The following is a 19,010-nucleotide window of genomic DNA, read 5'->3' as shown; positions in this document are numbered from 1 at the left end:
ATATAGCCAGGCACCTCTATTTGGAATAACCCCACCTTACATCCAGTGTTTAATGACAACACCTTTAAGTTCTGGTTCCAAAGTGGCATCGTGATTTAAAAAAAATCTCTACTGCCATTCAATCAATAAAAGAGTTGTATTATCCAAGGCCAATTTCTTTAAGTTCTTACAACTCTGAAATCTTATGTAATCGCTTCAACAGAATCTGGATACACCTAAGGCCTCTGGCACAGAAAAAATACTGAAAGAAGCTGCTACAACAAGGAAGTTGATTGAAGTTATATTAAGGGTTGATTAAAACTCTACCTGATGGTTCAGAACATATAAGGGAAAAATGGGAAACAGATCTAAAGAAAGAAATTGAGGAGAACAATTGGTCACAGAGATGTGAAAATGTTCATACCTGACCTACAACATAAAATAATGCAATTTAAGATCATCTATAGGACTTACCTCACTCCTGCCAGAATGCATGTAATGCACCACGAAATGTCATATCTCTGTTAGAGATTCAAAAAAGCACAAAGGAAACCTATTACATATATTGTGACAAACTGACACCATTTTGGGATAATGTATGTCAGGGATCATAAACTAGATTCAGCCACAGGGGCGGCAGGGTAGCCTAACTGACTTGCCTAGTTAAATAAAGGTAAAAAATAAAATAAAAACAGGCCAATTTCTTTTCTTGAGCAGATGGTCTGGGGGCTGGAACATAATTACAAATAATTTGTAGACCACAAATTGACTGCAAGAAGCTCAAACAGTTATAATATAATTTGACGTAAACAATCATTTCAAACCTTGGTACATTTGTATACGATCACGTGCCTTTCTATTATGCCTCGGAATACTTGGGAACAGATGAACAAAATTAAAATAAATTGGAGCTGATTTCCTGGTGTTTTTACAGTCTTTTATGTCCAACAATGAAAAAATATATATATTTATTTATACAGTATATACAGTACCAGTCAAAAGTTTGGACACGCCTACTCATTCCAGATTTTTCTTTATTTTGACTATTTTCTATATTGTAGAATAATCCTGAAGACATCAAAACTATGAAATAACGCATGTAGTCATGTAACCAAAAAGTGCTAAACAAATCAAAATATATTTTATATCTGAGATTCTTCAAAGTACCCACCCTTTGCCTTGATGACAGCTTTGCACACTCTTGGCCATGAGAAACAAGATTATCTGATCTGATGAAATCAAGATTGAACTCTTTGGCCTAAATGCCAAGCATCACTTCTGGAGGAAACCTGGCACCATCCCTACAGTGAAGCATGGTGGTGGCAGCATCATGCTGTGGGGATGTTTTTTCAGTGGCAGGGACTAGTCAGGATCGAGGCAAAGATGAACAGAGCAAAATACAGAGAGATCCTTAATGAAAACCTGCTCCAGAGCACTCAAGACCTCAGCCTGGGGTGAAGGTTCACCTTCCAACCGGACATCAACCCTAAGCACACAGCCAAGACAACGCAGGAGTGGCTTCGGGACTAGTCTCTGAACGTCTTTGAGTGGCCCAGCCAGAGCCCGGACTTGAACCTGATCGAACATCTCTGGAGAGACCTGAAAATAGCCGTGCAGCAATGTTCCCAATCCAACCTGACAGAGCTTGAGAGGATCTACAGAGAAGAATGGGAGAAACTCCCCATATACAGGTGTGCCAAGCTTGTAGCGTCATACCCAAGAAGGCTCAATGCTGTAATCGCTACCAAAGGTGCTTCAACAAAGTACTGAGTCTGTTACTTTTTGCTAATAAATTAACAAACATTTCTAAAAACCTTTTTTTGATTTGTCAGTACGTGGTATTGTGTGTAGATTGATGAGGGGGAAAAAACCATTTAATACATTTTATAATAAGGCTGTAACATAACAAAATGTGTAAAAAGTCAAGGGGTCTGAATACTTTCCGAAGGCACTGTGTGGAGACTGTTTAGTTAGATATTTTTTTTTTACATGTATTTTTCTTATCTCTCAGATATAGGATAGACACTTCAGAACAAATTTCTTGAACATTTTTGGGGTGGAACAGGGCTTAGACTGTTTAGTGACAAATAAGGAGTTATATACATGAACATAAAAAAACATGTTTCCTGATCTTTCTTGTATCGCTCAGATATAGGACAGACGAGGCTTCTCTTAAAACTTCTTTGGGATAGGTGGCAGCATTTTCACTTTTGGATGAATAGCGTGCCAAGAGTGAACTGCCTCCTACTCAGTCCCAGATGCTAATATATGCATATTATTATTATTATTGGATAGAAAACACTATGAAGTTTCTAAAACTGTTTGAATGATGTCTGTGAGTATAACAGAACTCATATGGCAGGCAAAAACCTGAGAAAAAATCCAAACAGGAAGTGGGAGATCTGAGGTCGTTTTTGAACTCACCTCTATACAGTGGGATATGGGTTATTTTGCACTTCCTAAGGCTTCCACTAGATGTCATCCGTCTTTAGAACTTTGTTTCAGGCTTCTCATGTGAAGGGGGGCCGGATGGGAGCTGTTTGACTAAGGGGTCTGCCTGCAGCCTCGTCACGCGCTTTCACAGGAAAGCTGGCTTTTCTACAGACAATGGAATTCTCCGGTTGGAACATTATTGAACTTTTATGATAAAAACATCCTAAAGATTGATTCTATACTTAGTTTGACAAGTTTCTTCGAACTGTAATATAACTTTTTGAACGTTTCGTCCGACTGGACCAGATTGCGCTTTTGTTTACCAAACGCCCTAACAAAAGAAGCTATTGGACTTAAATGGACATAAATTATGGACATTGCCGAACATAACAAGCATTTATTGTGGAACTGTGATTCCTGGGAGTGCATTCTGATGAAGATTCATCCGCTAGCGGAACCCCAGTCCTAGACAGGTTAACCCTAACATCTAGGGCTAGCTAATGTTAGCGTTAGCCCCCTAACCACTTCGCTAACGTTAGCCACAACAAATTGGAATTCGTAACATGTCATACGTTTAGCAAATTTGTATCATATTGTACACTGTGCAAATGTGTAACTTATCATACCAAATGGATTAACACATACCATAAGTACAGCACCATTTTCAGAAATCCTCAACAGCACAGAACTCGAAATGGACCAATTTTGGATGGGTGCACTTACTGTATACAATGATTTATGTGTGTCTCTAAGTGTGCTTATGCTTTCTCTCTGGGTATAAAACCTTGCTCCTTTTTCAACATACGCTGCTTTTCAAATGGAACCTATAACATTTCTACAGTATACCTCAAACTGCAGATACACAGGATGTCTAAGTATACTTTCCTGTTGCAACAACAGACTTTTACTCTTCACTCAACCCCAAAAGATCCCTTGCATCGGCTGTATTCACATTTTACTTCACACAAGGTTTATTTAACATTTCCAATTTTAATCAAATTATAATTGCTATCAACCTTTTTCAACAACATGAAAGGGAAAAGTAAAAGAAAAGGTGCCACGTAGAAAATAGGTGACACTTTAGAGGAAAGAGGATGTGACGGAACACTGACCTGTCTTTGCGCTCCAGGTGTGTGAGACGGATGCGGAGCACCCGTAGTTTGTACTTAGGTTTAAATGCATTCACCCTGGAGAATTTGATTGAGATCTTGTGGACTTTCTGAAGGTCTTTTTCAAACTGGGCCAGTAATCGGGTCTCTGAGTACTTCTTAAAACTGGATGCTTTACTGAAGAAGGATAGCATATGAGATGTTAATGAGATTCCCCAGAGTGTCTATCTATACTGTATGTACAGTGTGTTGTTTTGGTAATGATACAGTGAGTAAATAGTTACTTACTGGTTTATTGTTGCCTCTGTCACCTCACTACCATTGTGTAGTTTTATGGTGATGTAGCCCCAGCGAGTATCACGGTTCCATGTTACAATGTCCACCCAATAGCTTGTCTCTGAGAGAGAGAGAGGTAAAAAAAAGTACATACATTAATTTGATTTCCTCTGACCAATGACCTAGTTACAGACTCTGTATGTTTCCATTCATTGAATAGGCATAGTAACATATTTTAACAACTTTGACAGAGCTCTTGTTAGTGTTGCTATACTGTACGTTTGCCTGATCATTTAAAATAAGCCAGGCACGCAAAGCTAGACCAGGAAGACCGTCACAGAAAAATGACTGGCCATTATGTACAACAGTATTCCCGGCAAGTCTCTCTTTAGAGGTCAAACGTGTGTGCAAGCTGATGATTATCCTCTTACTGCAGTATGGTGTCTGTTTATTGGTGGTGAAGAAAGCCTTGGTTTGCTGCAGAGGAACCAGAGACTCCTTCCACTCTATGATGTCATAACCTGAAACAACAGATAAAACAGCCATGTTATGAAGGGACACTGCCTTCCAAAACAGATTGCGTTTCACATTGAAGAACTATGGTTGCGATTGGACAGGCATCTCTGAAAAATATCTGATGTGAAAAGATCTGATGTGATTGGTCCAAATAGCAACTAGTGTGAAAAAAATATATCAGAATTGGGCTGCACGTGTAAGTGCAGCCTATGTGCGATTCAGTAACGCACATTAGCTTAATTAAGGCCTTGATTTTGGCGAGTAGGTAAACTATCACATCTTTATGTGATTAAAAAAAGCTTTTAATGAGATGAAACTCATGAATCTAAGGGGAGTTAGAGGGCCCACCAAATACAGGGCATCCGGCAGGTTTGAATTGATCACAATCCATGCAAAGTCCGTCCAGGAAGTCAGTGTAGGAGGTGCAGGGGAAAGCTCGGATGTTACAGGTCCGGTTCAGGGAACCCAGATAGAGGAGCACTGATCTCTGGTGGTCACACTTAAAATATCCAGACCCTGGGAGAGTAGGAAGGGGAGAACTGAGGATGGATTTAGAGGACATCAGTGATGTATTTACCATTACAGGAATAAACTATGTGATACACATGTTGAATTCATATCTAATGTATCATTCGAAGGACGGTCTCTTACTAAGCGACTTACCTGATAAGATGGTCAGTGGACAGCCAGGCTGGTCAGCTCCACCGTTAGCATAGAAATCAATGTGGCCCAAAGGCTTCCTGAAACCAAATGCTGGTAATGCACAATGAACACGTGACAGAACAGGAAACACATCACATGACTACATGATTCCCATTGTATTAAACCAAACAGGCAAGAAAAGGCACATACCGTCCATGTCTGTGTGCACAACGTCTACAAACTGTGCATCTGTAGGGTCCAGACGATCCTCAGGGGGTTTCCCGTTGAACTGAGGCCCCGCTGGATCTACAGCTGATCAGGTCAATATCAGATCAGTACAGATGTAGGATCTTCATTTTATCACTCTTTGCAAACTTATAGTGTATTCAAGGTTTTAAAAGACTTCTAAAGTTTGTATCCATAATAAAAACAACAAAGAAGAAAATATATTCTAACCTGTGATCCTCCCAATTTTGCCATTGAACTTGGCTCCAACAAAACCTGTGATGTGAGCTCCTAGACTGAGCCCAATCATATGGATGGAACTAAGAGAGGCACCATTCTCCTGACACAGACAAAACAGGCAAAAGAGATACTACACTGTTAGTACAAAGTAATACATTTGGCCCTCATCAAATATGTTAGGTATTCAGACTAAGCACTCATTCTTAATAACCTGCATGTTTCGGATGAAGGCAGTGAGGTTGTCCGCTGTATCTCGTGAGTAGGTCACAACTTTCAGGTAGTTGATATTGGCAGCTCCGCGGTTCCAGTCCACCACCAGGACATTCATGTCTCCGCGGGCCAACAGCTGCTCTATGATGTTATTCAACCAGTTGGGAGGAGCGCCCGTAGGACGGTAGCCATGAACGACAAAAGTGGTGGGCTTGGTGAGGTTGAACTGGGGCTGGGCTGACAGGTTATGGTGGGACAGCTCCTGACCACAGGTCAGATTGGCTCTGGTGTACAGCAACAGCTTCACATACAGACTGGTTCCAATGATAGCATGATAAAGGTCCAGATAAGTGAACACATCACATTCATGGGCTAGGGACAGGGTTAGTCAAGGGGAAAGAGAGAGAGTCAGAAAGAAGAAATCACCGTCATTGCTGATTGGGAAGTAACATAAGCAGCCTTTCCTTTAAGTGACTGCTTACACAGCCTATTTATGTGATGATTTAAAGTTTCCAAATGGTCTGCCAATAGCTGGGGGGGGGGGGGGGGTATTATTTGATGTCCTCACCCTATGTGTAGCACAGTTAAAGTGCACTTAATCAAGTGTGTATGCATGTGTGTGTGTGCATGCGTGTGCGTGTGTGTGTGTTACCATACCTCTATATATATCAACAGGTCCCAGCAGCAGTGCCAGGAACCACCAAAACATCATCATTCAGGTCTGCAATGGTTTACAAAATGTCATAAAACAGGGTGAATCTTTTTCTCCAACTATTGTAAAGTAACACTATTTGATTGTACATTAACATGATGAGACCAGTTGACTGAGCTGGATATCGCTGTCCCTCTTGCTTACATTGTGTGATTATGGTGAATTTGTGTACTACTGGGCATGCCGTGGTGCTGCATTTGCTTCACCGCATCAATAAGGGCATGTGTGAACTTGTAGAGCAGGCAAAAGAGGGAAGATTTCAAAAAGTGTAAGTTCTCTAAAGCTAGTGAGCTATTTTTGATTGTAATGGAGAAGTATCCCTCAATTGTCACTCGAGAGTCACTCTGTCATCAGAACAGCTCATGGACATAGGTTGATACTGAAGCAGCACTCTGGTCATGTAAATGTAATGACAGATCAGCACTAGGTAATTTACTAGGTAGTTTTCTAATCCTGATTCTGCAGTGTGTGATCCCATGTGTGTGGCTTTCGTGGTTGTTACAATACAATTAATGAGGAGATAGGAAGACATTCTTCCTGACTGATCCTGCATTCAACTCAAACAGTGATAGGCATTACTGATGGGCACTGATATGGCAAGTATCAGCTGCATTTTTTCTAACCAATGTCGATATCACATTGGTTTGAATGACATTGTGTGGACTGTGTGGGCTTCACTTCAAAGGCTTGTGAAATTCAGACAACTGCTTGCTGATTGCCCATTGGGTCAAGTATGAATGTTCTGGGGTCCTAACCTTCCCAGTCAGTTTGAATAGAATGGGAAGCCATCAGCAGGCAGTTAAGTATGCTAAACTGAGAGCCTGTGAGAGGGTTTGTGACAGCCGTGCCGGAACAGTCATGTATGCTCTTTTACATAAAAGTGTAGGTTAACAGCAAGGATAAAACAATATCTTGATATGCCTTGCTCAAACAATAATGATATCATATTGCGTTAGTGATATTGGTGCTCACCACTAAGACAGCACAGACACATTCCTAATTAGTAGCACAGATATAAGCACATTATCATTGCATTCTTTGGAACTCAAGGGACAGTAACTTCCAAAGTTGCCTCACCCTCCCGCCTACAGTTTCACTTCCTGTTTGTACGAGAAAGGGATCCAATCTTTGTCTTAGTACAGTTTTTAATAAAAATGTATTCCTAGGAAAAATGTGTAAGCCTATATGCATGCATAAAAGTAAGTGTGTGTATGTGTGAGAGAGAGAGAATGAGATAGAGAGATAATAAAATAGATAAAAAGGAATTTGGTCAAAGGAAAACATTTGTTTCTGACCACCAAAACCTAATGCAGTAATAACACCGTTGATCTAACCAGTGACAACGACACTGCTTGGCTGTCAATGTGAAACCTTGTGCTTAATCCTTGTAGTTGTGTTCAAAACTTATTGGATGTGGTCATGTACTGAGCTGGATTGTCGTCAAAACACAAAGCTAATAATCCACACAACCGGGAGCCGGTTAGATGACTGAATGCAATGTGAATGTTGAATGGCTTCACTGCAGGTAGATTGTAGGTTTTAATATTCAGTAATTAGAAGGGAAAAAAGATGCAAAGTAATCCACACAATCAGAAGAACAATGCCTGTACATGTTGCTCACAGACAATGTGTTTTATTTACATTATTAGACCTCACGTTTACAGTAATAAAAACCCTGCCGTAATGCCATTCTCCATAGTGTACTTGCTGTTGTCTGCTCTGCCAACAATCTACTCTATTATAGAATAATAATACTGCTGAAGAAGCTTTAAAACCTTATTCAGGGAGAAATATAGGGAGTATGAGAGAGATAAGCAGAAAGGAATTGAGACATTGTGGAAGTCTTACCTTGGGAGCACTGGTTCCCTGCGCTCAGTGTGTCAAGTTCCAGAGCCCTCTATTCATGTCTGCGTGTCTGTGTTCAATAGAGAAAGTAAAAGAGGTGAGACCACAGAGTGAAATAAACTCTCACTGTTCTAGCCTGGCCACACCCCCCTGCCCAAGGACATCATTTGGCACATTCCTACTCAGGTTGCTGAGATTGCTTTCTAGTATCTATCAAATCAAATCAAAACTTGTCACATTCGCTGAATACAGTGTAGACCTTAGAGTGAAATGCTTACTTACAAGCCCTTAACCAAAAATGCAGTTTTAAGAAAAATACCTAAAAAAAGAATTAATGAAAGTAACAAATAATTAAAGAATAACAATAATCACCTCTTCAACCTGCTGGTAGAACAATCAGAAGAGACCTTGACAATTTCACTTGCCATAAAAACACAAAAAGTTGTATATTTTATTAAGAGCATTAGAGACAAATCAAAAATCAAATCAAATCGAATTTATTTGTATAGCCCTTCGTACATCAGCTGATATCTCAAAGTGCTGTACAGAAACCCAGCCTAAAACCCCAAACAGCAAGCAATGCAGGTGTTGAAGCATGTTGGCTAGGAAAACTCCCTAGAAAGGCCAAAACCTAGAAAGAAACCTAGAGAGGAACCAGGCCAGTCCTCTTCTGGCTGTGCCGGGTGGAGATTATAACAGAACATGGCCAAGATGTTCAAATGTTCATAAATGACCAGCATGGTCAAATAATAGGTCTGGGACAGGTTGCACGTCCGGTGAACAGGTCAGGATTCCATAGCCGCAGGCAGAACAGTTGAAACTGGAGCAGCAGCATGGCCAGGTGGACTGGGGACAGCAATGAGTCATCATGCCAGGTAGTCCTGAGGCATGGTCCTAGGGCTCAGGTCCTCCGAGAGAGAGAGAGAAAGAAAGAGAGGTACAGTTGTGGCCAAAAGTTTTGAGAATGACACAAATATACGTTTTCACATAGTTTGCTGCCTCAGTTTGTATGATGGCAATTTGCATATACTCCAGAATGTTATGAAGAGTGATCAGATGAATTGCAATTAATTGCAAAGTCCTTCTTTGCCCTGCAAATGAACTGAATCCCCCAAAAACATTTTGACTGCATTTCAGCCCTGCCACAAAAGGACCAGTTGACATCATGTCAGTGATTCTCTCGTTAACACGGGTGTGAGTGTTGACGAGGACAAGGCTGGAGATCACTCTGTCATGCTGATTGAGTTTGAATAACAGACTGGACGCTTCAAAAGGAGGGTGGTGCTTGGAATCATTTTTCTTCCTCTGTCAATCATGGTTATCTGCAAGGAAACACGTGCCGTCATCATTGCTTTGCACAGAAAGGGCTTCACAGGCAAGGATATTGCTGCCAGTAAGAATGCACCTAAATGAACCATTTATCGGATCATCAAGAACTTCAAAGAGAGAGGTTCAATTGTTGTAAAGAAGGCTTCAGTGCGCCCAAGAAAGTCCAGCAAAAGCCAGGATCGTCTCCTAAAGTTGATTCAGCTGCGGGATCTGGGCACCACCAGTACAGAGCTTGCTCAGGAATGACAGCAGGCAGGTGAGTGCATCTGCTCGCACAGTGAGGCAAAGACATTTGGAGGATGGCCTGGTGTCAAGAAGGGCAGCAAAGAATCCACCTTTCTCCAGGAAAAACATCAGGGACAGACTGATACTCTGCAAAAGGTACAGGGATTGGACTGCTGAGGACTGGGATAAAGTCATTTTCTCTGATGAATCCCCTTTCTGATTGTTTGGTGCATCTGGAAAAAAGCGTGCCTGGAGAAGACAAGGTGAACGCTACCGTCAGTCCTGTGTCATGCCAACAGTAAAGCATCCTGAGACCATTCGTGTGTGGGGTTGCTTCTCAGCCAAGGGAGTGGGCTCACTCACAATTTTGCCTAAGAACACAGCCATGAATAAAGAATGGTACCAACACATCCTCCGAGAGCAACTTCTTCCAACCCTCCAGGAACAGTTTGGTGACGAACAATGTCTTTTCCACCATGATGGAGCACCTTGCCATAAGGCAAAAGTGATAACTAAGTGACTCGGGGAACAAAACATCGATATTTTGGGTCCATGGCCAGGAAACTCCCTAGACCTTAATCCCATTGAGAACTTGTGGTCAATCCTCAAGAGGCAGGTAGACAAACAAAACCCCACACATTCTGACAAACTCCAATTATTGATTATGCAAGAATGGGCTGCCATCAGCCCATCATAAGAAAATGATCAGAGTAGTAACAATATAATATCAGAGTTGTTACTCTTGGTAGCGTGTGGCCCAGAAGTTAATTAACAGCATGCAAGAATGGATTGCAGAGGTCTTGAAAAAGAAGGGTCAACACTGAAAATATTGATTCTTTGCATCAACTTCATGTAATTATACTTTAGTATTCCATAATAACATCTGACAAAAATATCTAAACACACTGAAGCAGCAAACTTTGTGAAAATTAATATTTGTATCATGCTCAAAACTTTTGGCCACGACTGTACATCTGGAGTTGTAATTTTTCTACAGTAATCATATTAAAAACATTTACTTTTGATCAATACAATTTAATCCAATAACTGCATATGGTAGTCTAATCTAGTGTCTCTGATAGCCGTAGGACAAACATTTGGGCTCTGATGAATTTTCACTCCTAAAATGAGCAGCATAGGGGCTTTCAAAAAAACAACACTTTTTGTGTTAAATGCTCTGCAACACAGCTTTCTTAGTGTCCAACAAGCTTTCTCTGCCCTTGACCTTGTTCTGAACACCTCCAAAACAAAGGTCATGTGGTTTGGTAAGACGAATGCCCCTCTCCCCTCTGGTGTAATTACTACCTCTGAGGGTTTAGAGCTTGAGGTAGTCGACTCATACAAGTCCTTGGGATTATGGCTAGACGGTACACTGTTCTTCTCTCAGCACATATCAAAGCTGCAGGCTAAAGTTAAATCTAGACATGGTTTCCTCTATCATAATTGCTCTTTCACCCCAGCTGCCAAACTAACCCTGATTCAGATGACCATCCTACCCATGCTAGATTATGGAGAAATGTATAAATCGTCAGGTAAGGGTGCTCTCGAGCGGCTAGATGTTCTTTACCATTCGGCCATCAGATTTGCCACCAATGCTCCTTATAGGACACATCACTGCACTTTATACTCCTCTATAAACTGGTCATCTCTGTATACCTGTCGCAAGAACCACTGGTTGATGCTTATTTATAAAAACCCTCTTAGGCCTCACTCCTCCGTATCTGAGATACCTACTGTACTGCAGCTCTCATCCTCCACATACAACACCCGTTCTGCCAGTCACGTTCTGTTAAAAGTCCCCAAAGCTCACACATCCCTGGGTCGCTCCTCTTTTCAGTTTGCTGCAGCTAGCGACTGGAACGAGCAGCAAAAAAACACTCAAACTGGACAGTTTTATCTCCATCTCTTCATTCAAAGACTCAATCATGGACACTCTTACTCACAGTTCTGGCTGCTTCGCGTGATGTATTGTTGTCTCTACTAGAGGTCAACCGATTAATCAGCAAGGACGATTAATTAAGTCCGATTTCAAGTTTTCATAACAATCGGAAATCTGCCTTTTTGGATGCCGATTACATTGCAATCCACGAGGAGACTGCGTGGCAGGCTGACCACCTGTTACGCGAGTGCAGCATCAAAATTACGGAGGCTGCACGGACCTTGTGGCAGCAAGATCGCATAGCAGTTCAGACGTCTTTTGTCCTCGTCTTGTCGTGTCCTGTATATATATATATTTACAACTTTTTTCACATACATTTTATTTTTTATTTTCCATCAACTCATCTTCTAAACACTCTCCTGCAACCAGCCTCACCAATTTATATTTATAAAAAAGTATTATTTACCTCAGATCTGCAATCCTTCAGGAAGCTAGCCAGAAACTCCAGGAGGCTGGCCAGAAACTAGCCAGAAGCTAGCCAGGAGCTAGCCCAGAAGCTAATCCAGAAGCTAATCAGAAGCTAACCACGGTTTGTGGTCATCGGCTGTCCTTTAGCTCGAAAATCTATCGAAAATCTATCGCCAGTTTTGTACGGCGCAGCGCGGCTCGGAACGGAACATACCGGACCAATTTTTCTCTCCATGTCCCTGGATTTCAACTGCTCTCTGGACATTCATACCCGGATCTCACAGCTAGCTAGCTGCTATCCGTGTGACAGTCGGCTTTCGTCGATTCCGGAGCAAACATCGATTGTTCCGGTGCTAGCCAGCTCCGTCAATCACTCCTGAGTTCCATCATTCACTCCTGGGCTGCAGTCACCTATCCGGACCCGTTTCACTGCCTACGCGGAGCCCCACCGGGCCTTCACAACCGGACTGCCGACGTTATCTACCTGAATGAGATCCGGCTGGCTCCTCTGTCGCGACGTTACCTGAACGCCCATCTGCGGCCCGCTAACCGTTAGCTGTCTTACCGGCTGCTATCTGAATAGACAATCGGACAATTTATTTATTTATTTTTATTATGTTTTCTTCTCGGGCCTCTATAACTATATCTATTGTTCTTATTTTTGTTGTTGTTGTGTGATTTGGATTAATCCCCTCTACCACACGGAACCCTACTAATCTACTGACCGAACGCAAGAGGTGGCTAACAACAGACTCCATCCTATGCTAGCTTGCTACCGGTTGGCCTGGCTAGCTGTCTAAATCGCCGTGACCCTAAACCAACCTCTCCACTCACTGGACCCTTTTGATCACTCGACTAAGCATGCCTCTCCTTAATGTCAATATGTCTTGTCCATTGCTGTTCTGGTTAGTGTTTATTGGCTTATTTCACTGTAGAGCCTCTAGTCCTGCTCACTATACCTTATCCAACCTATTAGTTCCACCACCCACACATGCAATGACATCTCCTGGTTTCAATGATGTTTCTAGAGACAATATCTCTCTCTTCATCACTCAATACCTAGGTTTACCTCCACTGTATTCACATCCTACCTTACCTTTGTCTGTACATTATACCTTGATGCTATTTTATCGCCCCCAGAAACCTCCTTTTACTCTCTGTTCCAGACGTTCTAGACGACCAATTCTTATTGCTTTTAGTCGCACCCTTATTCTACTCCTCCTATGTTCCTCTGGCGATGTAGAGGTGAATCCAGGCCCTGCAGTGCCTAGCTCCACTCCTATTCCCCAGGCGCTCTCTTTTGACGACTTCTGTAACCGTAAAGCCTTGGTTTCATGCATGTTAACATTAGAAGCCTCCTCCCTAAGTTTGTTCTATTCACTGCTTTAGCACACTCTGCCAACCCGGATGTTCTAGCTGTGTCTGAATCCTGGCTTCGGAAGACCACCAAAAATTCAGACATTTTAATTCCAAACTACAACATTTTCAGACAAGATAGAACTGCCAAAGGGGGCGGTGTTGCAATCTACTGCAAAGATAGCCTGCAGAGTTCTGTCCTATTATCCAGGTCTGTACCCAAACAATTTGAACTTCTACTTTTAAAAATCCACCTCTCTAAAAACAAGTCTCTCACCGTTGCCGCCTGCTATAGACCACCCTCTGCCCCCAGCTGTGCTCTGGACACCATATGTGAACTGATTGCCCCCCATCTATCTTCAGAGCTCGTGCTGCTAGGCGACCTAAACTGGAACATGCTTAACACCCCAGCCATCCTACAATCTAAACTTGATGCCCTCAATCTCACACAAATTATCAATGAACCTACCAGGTACCTCCCCAAAGCCTTAAACACGGGCACCCTCATAGATATCATCCTAACCAACTTCCCCTCTAAATACACCTCTGCTGTCTTCAACCAAGATCTCAGCGATCACTGCCTCATTGCCTGCATCCGTATTGGGTCAGCGGTCAAACGACCTCCTCTCATCACTGTAAAACGCTCCCTGAAACACTTCAGCGAGCAGGCCTTTCTAATCGACCTGGCCGGGGTATCCTGGAAGGATATTGACCTCATCCCGTCAGTAGAGGATGCCTGGATATTTTTTAAAAATGCCTTCCTAACCATCTTAAATAAACATGCCCCATTCAAGAAATTTAGAACCAGGAACAGATATAGCCCTTGGTTCTCCCCAGACCTGACTGCCCTTAATCAACACAAAAATGTCCTATGGCGTTCTGCATTAGCATCGAACAGCCCCCGTGATATGCAGCTGTTCAGGGAAGCTAGAAACCATTATACACAGGCAGTTAGAAAAGCCAAGGCTAGCTTTTTCAAGCAGAAATTTGCTTCTTGCAACACTAACTCAAAAAAGTTCTGGGACACTGTAAAGTCCATGGAGAATAAGAACACCTCCTCCCAGCTGCCCACTGCACTGAAGATAGGAAACACTGTCACCACTGATAAATCCACCATAATTGAAAATTTCAAAAAGCATTTTTCTACTGCTGGCCATGCTTTCCACCTGGCTACTCCTACCCCTGTCAACAGCACTGCACCCCCAACAGCAACTCGCCCAAGCCTTCCCCATTTCTCCTTCTCCCAAATCCATTCAGCTGATGTTCTGAAAGAGCTGCAAAATCTGGACCCCTACAAATCAGCCGGGCTAGACAATCTGGACCCTTTCTTTCTAAAATTATCTGCCGAAATTGTTGCCACCCCTATTACTAGCCTGTTCAACCTCTCTTTCGTGTCGTCTAAGATTCCCAAAGATTGGAAAGCAGCTGCGGTCATCCCCCTCTTCAAAGGGGGGGACACTCTTGACCCAAACTGCTACAGACCTATATCTATCCTACCATGCCTTTCTAAGGTCTTCGAAAGCCAAGTCAACAAACAGATTACCGACCATTTCGAATCTCACCATACCTTCTCTGCTATGCAATCTGGTTTCAGAGCTGGTCATGGGTGCACCTCAGCCACGCTCAAGGTCCTAAACGATATCTTAACCGCCATCGATAAGAAACATTACTGTGCAGCCGTATTCATTGATCTGGCCAAGGCTTTCGACTCTGTCAATCACCACATCCTCATCGGCAGACTCAACAGCCTTGGTTTCTCAAATGATTGCCTCGCCTGGTTCACCAACTACTTCTCTGATAGAGTTCAGTGTGTCAAATCTGAGGGTCTGTTGTCCGGACCTCTGGCAGTCTCTATGGGGGTGCCACAGGGTTCAATTCTTGGACCGACTCTCTTCTCTGTATACATCAATGAGGTCGCTCTTGCTGCTGGTGAGTCTCTGATCCACCTCTACGCAGACGACACCATTCTGTATAATTCCGGCCCTTCTTTGGACACTGTGTTAACAACCCTCCAGGCAAGCTTCAATGCCATACAACTCTCCTTCCGTGGCCTCCAATTGCTCTTAAATACAAGTAAAACTAAATGCATGCTCTTCAACCGATCACTACCTGCACCTACCCGCCTGTCCAACATCACTACTCTGGACGGCTCTGACTTAGAATACGTGGACAACTACAAATACTTAGGTGTCTGGTTAGACTGTAAACTCTCCTTCCAGACCCATATCAAACATCTCCAATCCAAAGTTAAATCTAGAATTGGCTTCCTATTTCGCAACAAAGCATCCTTCACTCATGCTGCCAAACATACCCTTGTAAAACTGACCATCCTACCAATCCTCGACTTTGGCGATGTAATTTACAAAATAGCCTCCAATACCCTACTCAACAAATTGGATGCAGTCTATCACAATGCAATCCGTTTTGTCACCAAAGCCCCATATACTACCCACCATTGCGACCTGTACGCTCTCGTTGGCTGGCCCTCGCTTCATACTCGTCGCCAAACCCACTGGCTCCATGTCATCTACAAGACCCTGCTAGGTAAAGTCCCCCCTTATCTCAGCTCGCTGGTCACCATAGCATCTCCCACCTGTAGCACACGCTCCAGCAGGTATATCTCTCTGGTCACCCCCAAAACCAATTCTTTCTTTGGCCGTCTCTCTTTCCAGTTCTCTGCTGCCAATGACTGGAACGAACTACAAAAATCTCTGAAACTGGAAACACTTATCTCCCTCATTAGCTTTAAGCACCAACTGTCAGAGCAGCTCACAGATTACTGCACCTGTACATAGCCCACCTATAATTTAGCCCTATCAACTACCTCTTTCCCAACTGTATTTTATTTATTTATTTATTTTGCTCCTTTGCACCCCATTATTTTTATTTCTACTTTGCACATTCTTCCATTGCAAAACTACCATTCCAGTGTTTTACTTGCTATATTGTATTTACCTTGCCACCAAGGCCTTTTTTTGCCTTTACCTCCCTTCTCACCTCATTCGCTCACATTGTATATAGACTTGTTTATACTTTATTATTGACTGTATGTTTGTTTTACTCCATGTGTAACTCTGTGTTGTTGTATCTGTCGAACTGCTTTGCTTTATCTTGGCCAGGTCGCAATTGTAAATGAGAACTTGTTCTCAACTTGCCTACCTGGTTAAATAAAGGTAAATAAATAAATAAATAAATAAATAAGGAGCCAAAGTAAGTTGCTAGCTAGCAGTAAACTTATCTTGTAAAACAACTATCAATCTTCACATAATCACTAGTTAACTACATATGGTTGATGATATTACTAGGTTAACTAGCTTGTTCTGCGTTGTATATAATCAATGAGGTGCCTGTTAATTTATCATCGAACCACAGCCTACTTCAGCTTCGCCAAACAGGTGATGATTTAACAAAAGCGCATTCGCAAAAAAAGCACAATCGTTGCTATAATGTACCTAACCATAAACATCAATGCCCTTTGTCATATATACACATATTCATATACATAGCTCATATATCAAGCACATATATTAAGCCGCCTGACTCAAGTCATTGCACGCACCCCTGTCCAAACAGGAAGCACCCTAGCCCCAGCCATAAACTGCCAGTTTCAGTTCCCCTTATCTCACGACTCCTGGACACTCACACACATCACTCCCCCCTCTACTGGTCGGGTGCCAAGAGCAGAGGACTCTGCTGTGCACCAATGGGGCTCCTGCTCTGGCTGGAGCAGGCCCGCCTCCAACTCTTCGGGACCAGTCAGAAGACCACCACGACAAGACTCCACCTACATTATTCCATGTATATAATCTGCTACAACCTTTGTCTAGGTCCCTTTTCAGCTGACTCCTTACTGAGTTATATGAATCAGGTCCGTGCACGTTAAACTGCAGGACAAGATATCTTTTGACTCAATAAACTGCCTTTTTGTTACAACTGAAATCCACTCTGTCCAGCATCCATGATTTGGTCTCACTCTCCTGTAGTTAATCATCAACACTTTCTTAAAATTAATACACAAGTATATATTTTTAAACCTGCATAGGTAGTTGAAAGAAATTCATGTTAATTCATGTCATTAATAATTAGGGAAATTGTGTCACGTCACTTGCGTTCAGTGCAAGCAGAGTCAGGGTATATGCAACAGTTTGGGCCACCTGGCTCATTGCGAACTGTTGAAAGGCCATTTATTCCTAACAAAGACTGTAATTAATTTGCCAGAATTTTACATAATTATGACATAACATTGAAGGTTGTGCAATGTAACAGTAATATTTAGACTTAAGGTTGCCACCGTTCGATAAAATACAGAACGGTTCCGTATTTCACTGAAAGAATAAACGTTTTTTGTTTTCAAAATTATAGTTTCCGGATTTGACCATATTAATGACCAAAGGCTTGTATTTCTGTGTGTTTATTATATTATAATTAAGTATATGATTTGATAGAGCAGTCTGACTGAGCGGTGGTAGGCAGCAGCAGGCTCGTAAGCATTCAATCAAACCTCAGCTCTTAGCAATGCTTGAGGAACAGCGCTGTTTATGACTTCAAGCCTATCAGCTCCCGAGATTAGGCTGGCAATACTAAAGTGCCTATAAGAACATCCAATCGTCAAAGGTATATGAAATACAAATGATATAGAGAGAAATAGTCCTATAATTCCTATAATAATTACAACCTAAAACTTCTTAACTGGGAATATTAAAGACTCATGTTAAAAGGAACCACCAGCTTTCATATGTTCTCATGTTCTGAGCAATTTTTTCTTTATTCTTTCAACTTTATTTAACCAGGTAGGCTAGTTGAGAACAAGTTCTCATTTGCAACTGCCACCGAGCAAGGAACTTAAACGTTAGCTTTTTTTACATGGCACATGCTGCACTTTTACTTGCTTCTCCAACACTGTGTTTTTACATTATTTAAACCAAATTGAACATGTTTGATTATTTGAGACTAAATTAATTTTATTTATGCATTATATGAAGTTAAAATAGTATGTTCATTCAGTATTGTTGTAAGTGTAATTTATTACACATATACATATATATATATATATATATAAATCTGTCGATTAATCGGTATCGGCTTTTTTTGGTCCTACAATAATCGGTATTGGCGTTGAATAATCATAATCGGTTGACCTCTAGTCTCTACCTTCTTGTCCTTTGTGCTGTTGTCTGTGCCCAATAAAGTTTGCACCATGTTTTGTGCTGCTGCCATGTTGTGTTGCTACCATGCTGTGTTGCTACCTTGCTGTGTTGTCATGTGTTGCTGCCATGCTATGTTGTTGTCTTAGGTCTCTCTTTATGTAGTGTTGTGGTGTCTCTCTTGTCCTGATGTGTGTTTTGTCCTATATTTGCTTGTTTTTAATCCCAGCCCCTGACCCCGCAGGAGGCCTTTTGCCTTTTGTAAATAAGAATTTGTTCTTAACTGACTTGCCTAGTTAAATATAAAATGAATATTATTTCTCTTCCTGGAGCCATTAACGCTTTACATGGCTGAACTCGCATTCTTTCATGTCCTTATTTACAATTGTCTAGACTAGTGTTTGGATTGTATTGTATGTTTG

At 41.9% G+C, this 19,010-nt stretch overlaps 1 protein-coding gene across 8 annotated transcripts in view; it reads right to left on the bottom strand.

The window, feature by feature from the left end:
• Nucleotides 1-19,010, bottom strand: part of LOC110510064 (lipase member H) — a 30,623-nt gene that overhangs the window by 7,852 nt on the left and 3,761 nt on the right. For 4 of the 8 annotated variants that reach the window (XM_036967776.1, XM_036967774.1, XM_036967775.1 and 1 more), the window contains 11 exons: nucleotides 8,191-8,257; nucleotides 6,288-6,351; nucleotides 5,632-6,002; nucleotides 5,412-5,520; nucleotides 5,166-5,267; nucleotides 4,977-5,066; nucleotides 4,662-4,829; nucleotides 4,229-4,318; nucleotides 3,810-3,918; nucleotides 3,525-3,698; nucleotides 2,333-2,577 (listed from right to left, as the gene is read on the bottom strand). In XM_036967776.1, coding sequence (XP_036823671.1) covers nucleotides 2,490-2,577; nucleotides 3,525-3,698; nucleotides 3,810-3,918; nucleotides 4,229-4,318; nucleotides 4,662-4,829; nucleotides 4,977-5,066; nucleotides 5,166-5,267; nucleotides 5,412-5,520; nucleotides 5,632-6,002; nucleotides 6,288-6,345 — 1,359 coding nt within the window. In that variant the 5' untranslated portion in view covers nucleotides 6,346-6,351; nucleotides 8,191-8,257 and the 3' untranslated portion in view covers nucleotides 2,333-2,489. Of the gene's footprint in view, nucleotides 1-2,331; nucleotides 2,578-3,524; nucleotides 3,699-3,809; nucleotides 3,919-4,228; nucleotides 4,319-4,661; nucleotides 4,830-4,976; nucleotides 5,067-5,165; nucleotides 5,268-5,411; nucleotides 5,521-5,631; nucleotides 6,003-6,287; nucleotides 6,352-8,190; nucleotides 8,531-8,559; nucleotides 8,751-19,010 lie in introns of those variants that run through there. The other 4 variants (XM_036967773.1, XM_036967778.1, XM_036967771.1 and 1 more) reach the window with 4 other exon arrangements.

Source organism: Oncorhynchus mykiss, chromosome Y (assembly GCF_013265735.2).
Source record: "Oncorhynchus mykiss isolate Arlee chromosome Y, USDA_OmykA_1.1, whole genome shotgun sequence".
In the NCBI taxonomy this organism is placed as follows: domain Eukaryota; kingdom Metazoa; phylum Chordata; class Actinopteri; order Salmoniformes; family Salmonidae; genus Oncorhynchus; species Oncorhynchus mykiss.
Note: the sequence above shows the minus strand (reverse complement) of the source record. Positions and strands in the feature narration are given on the sequence as shown.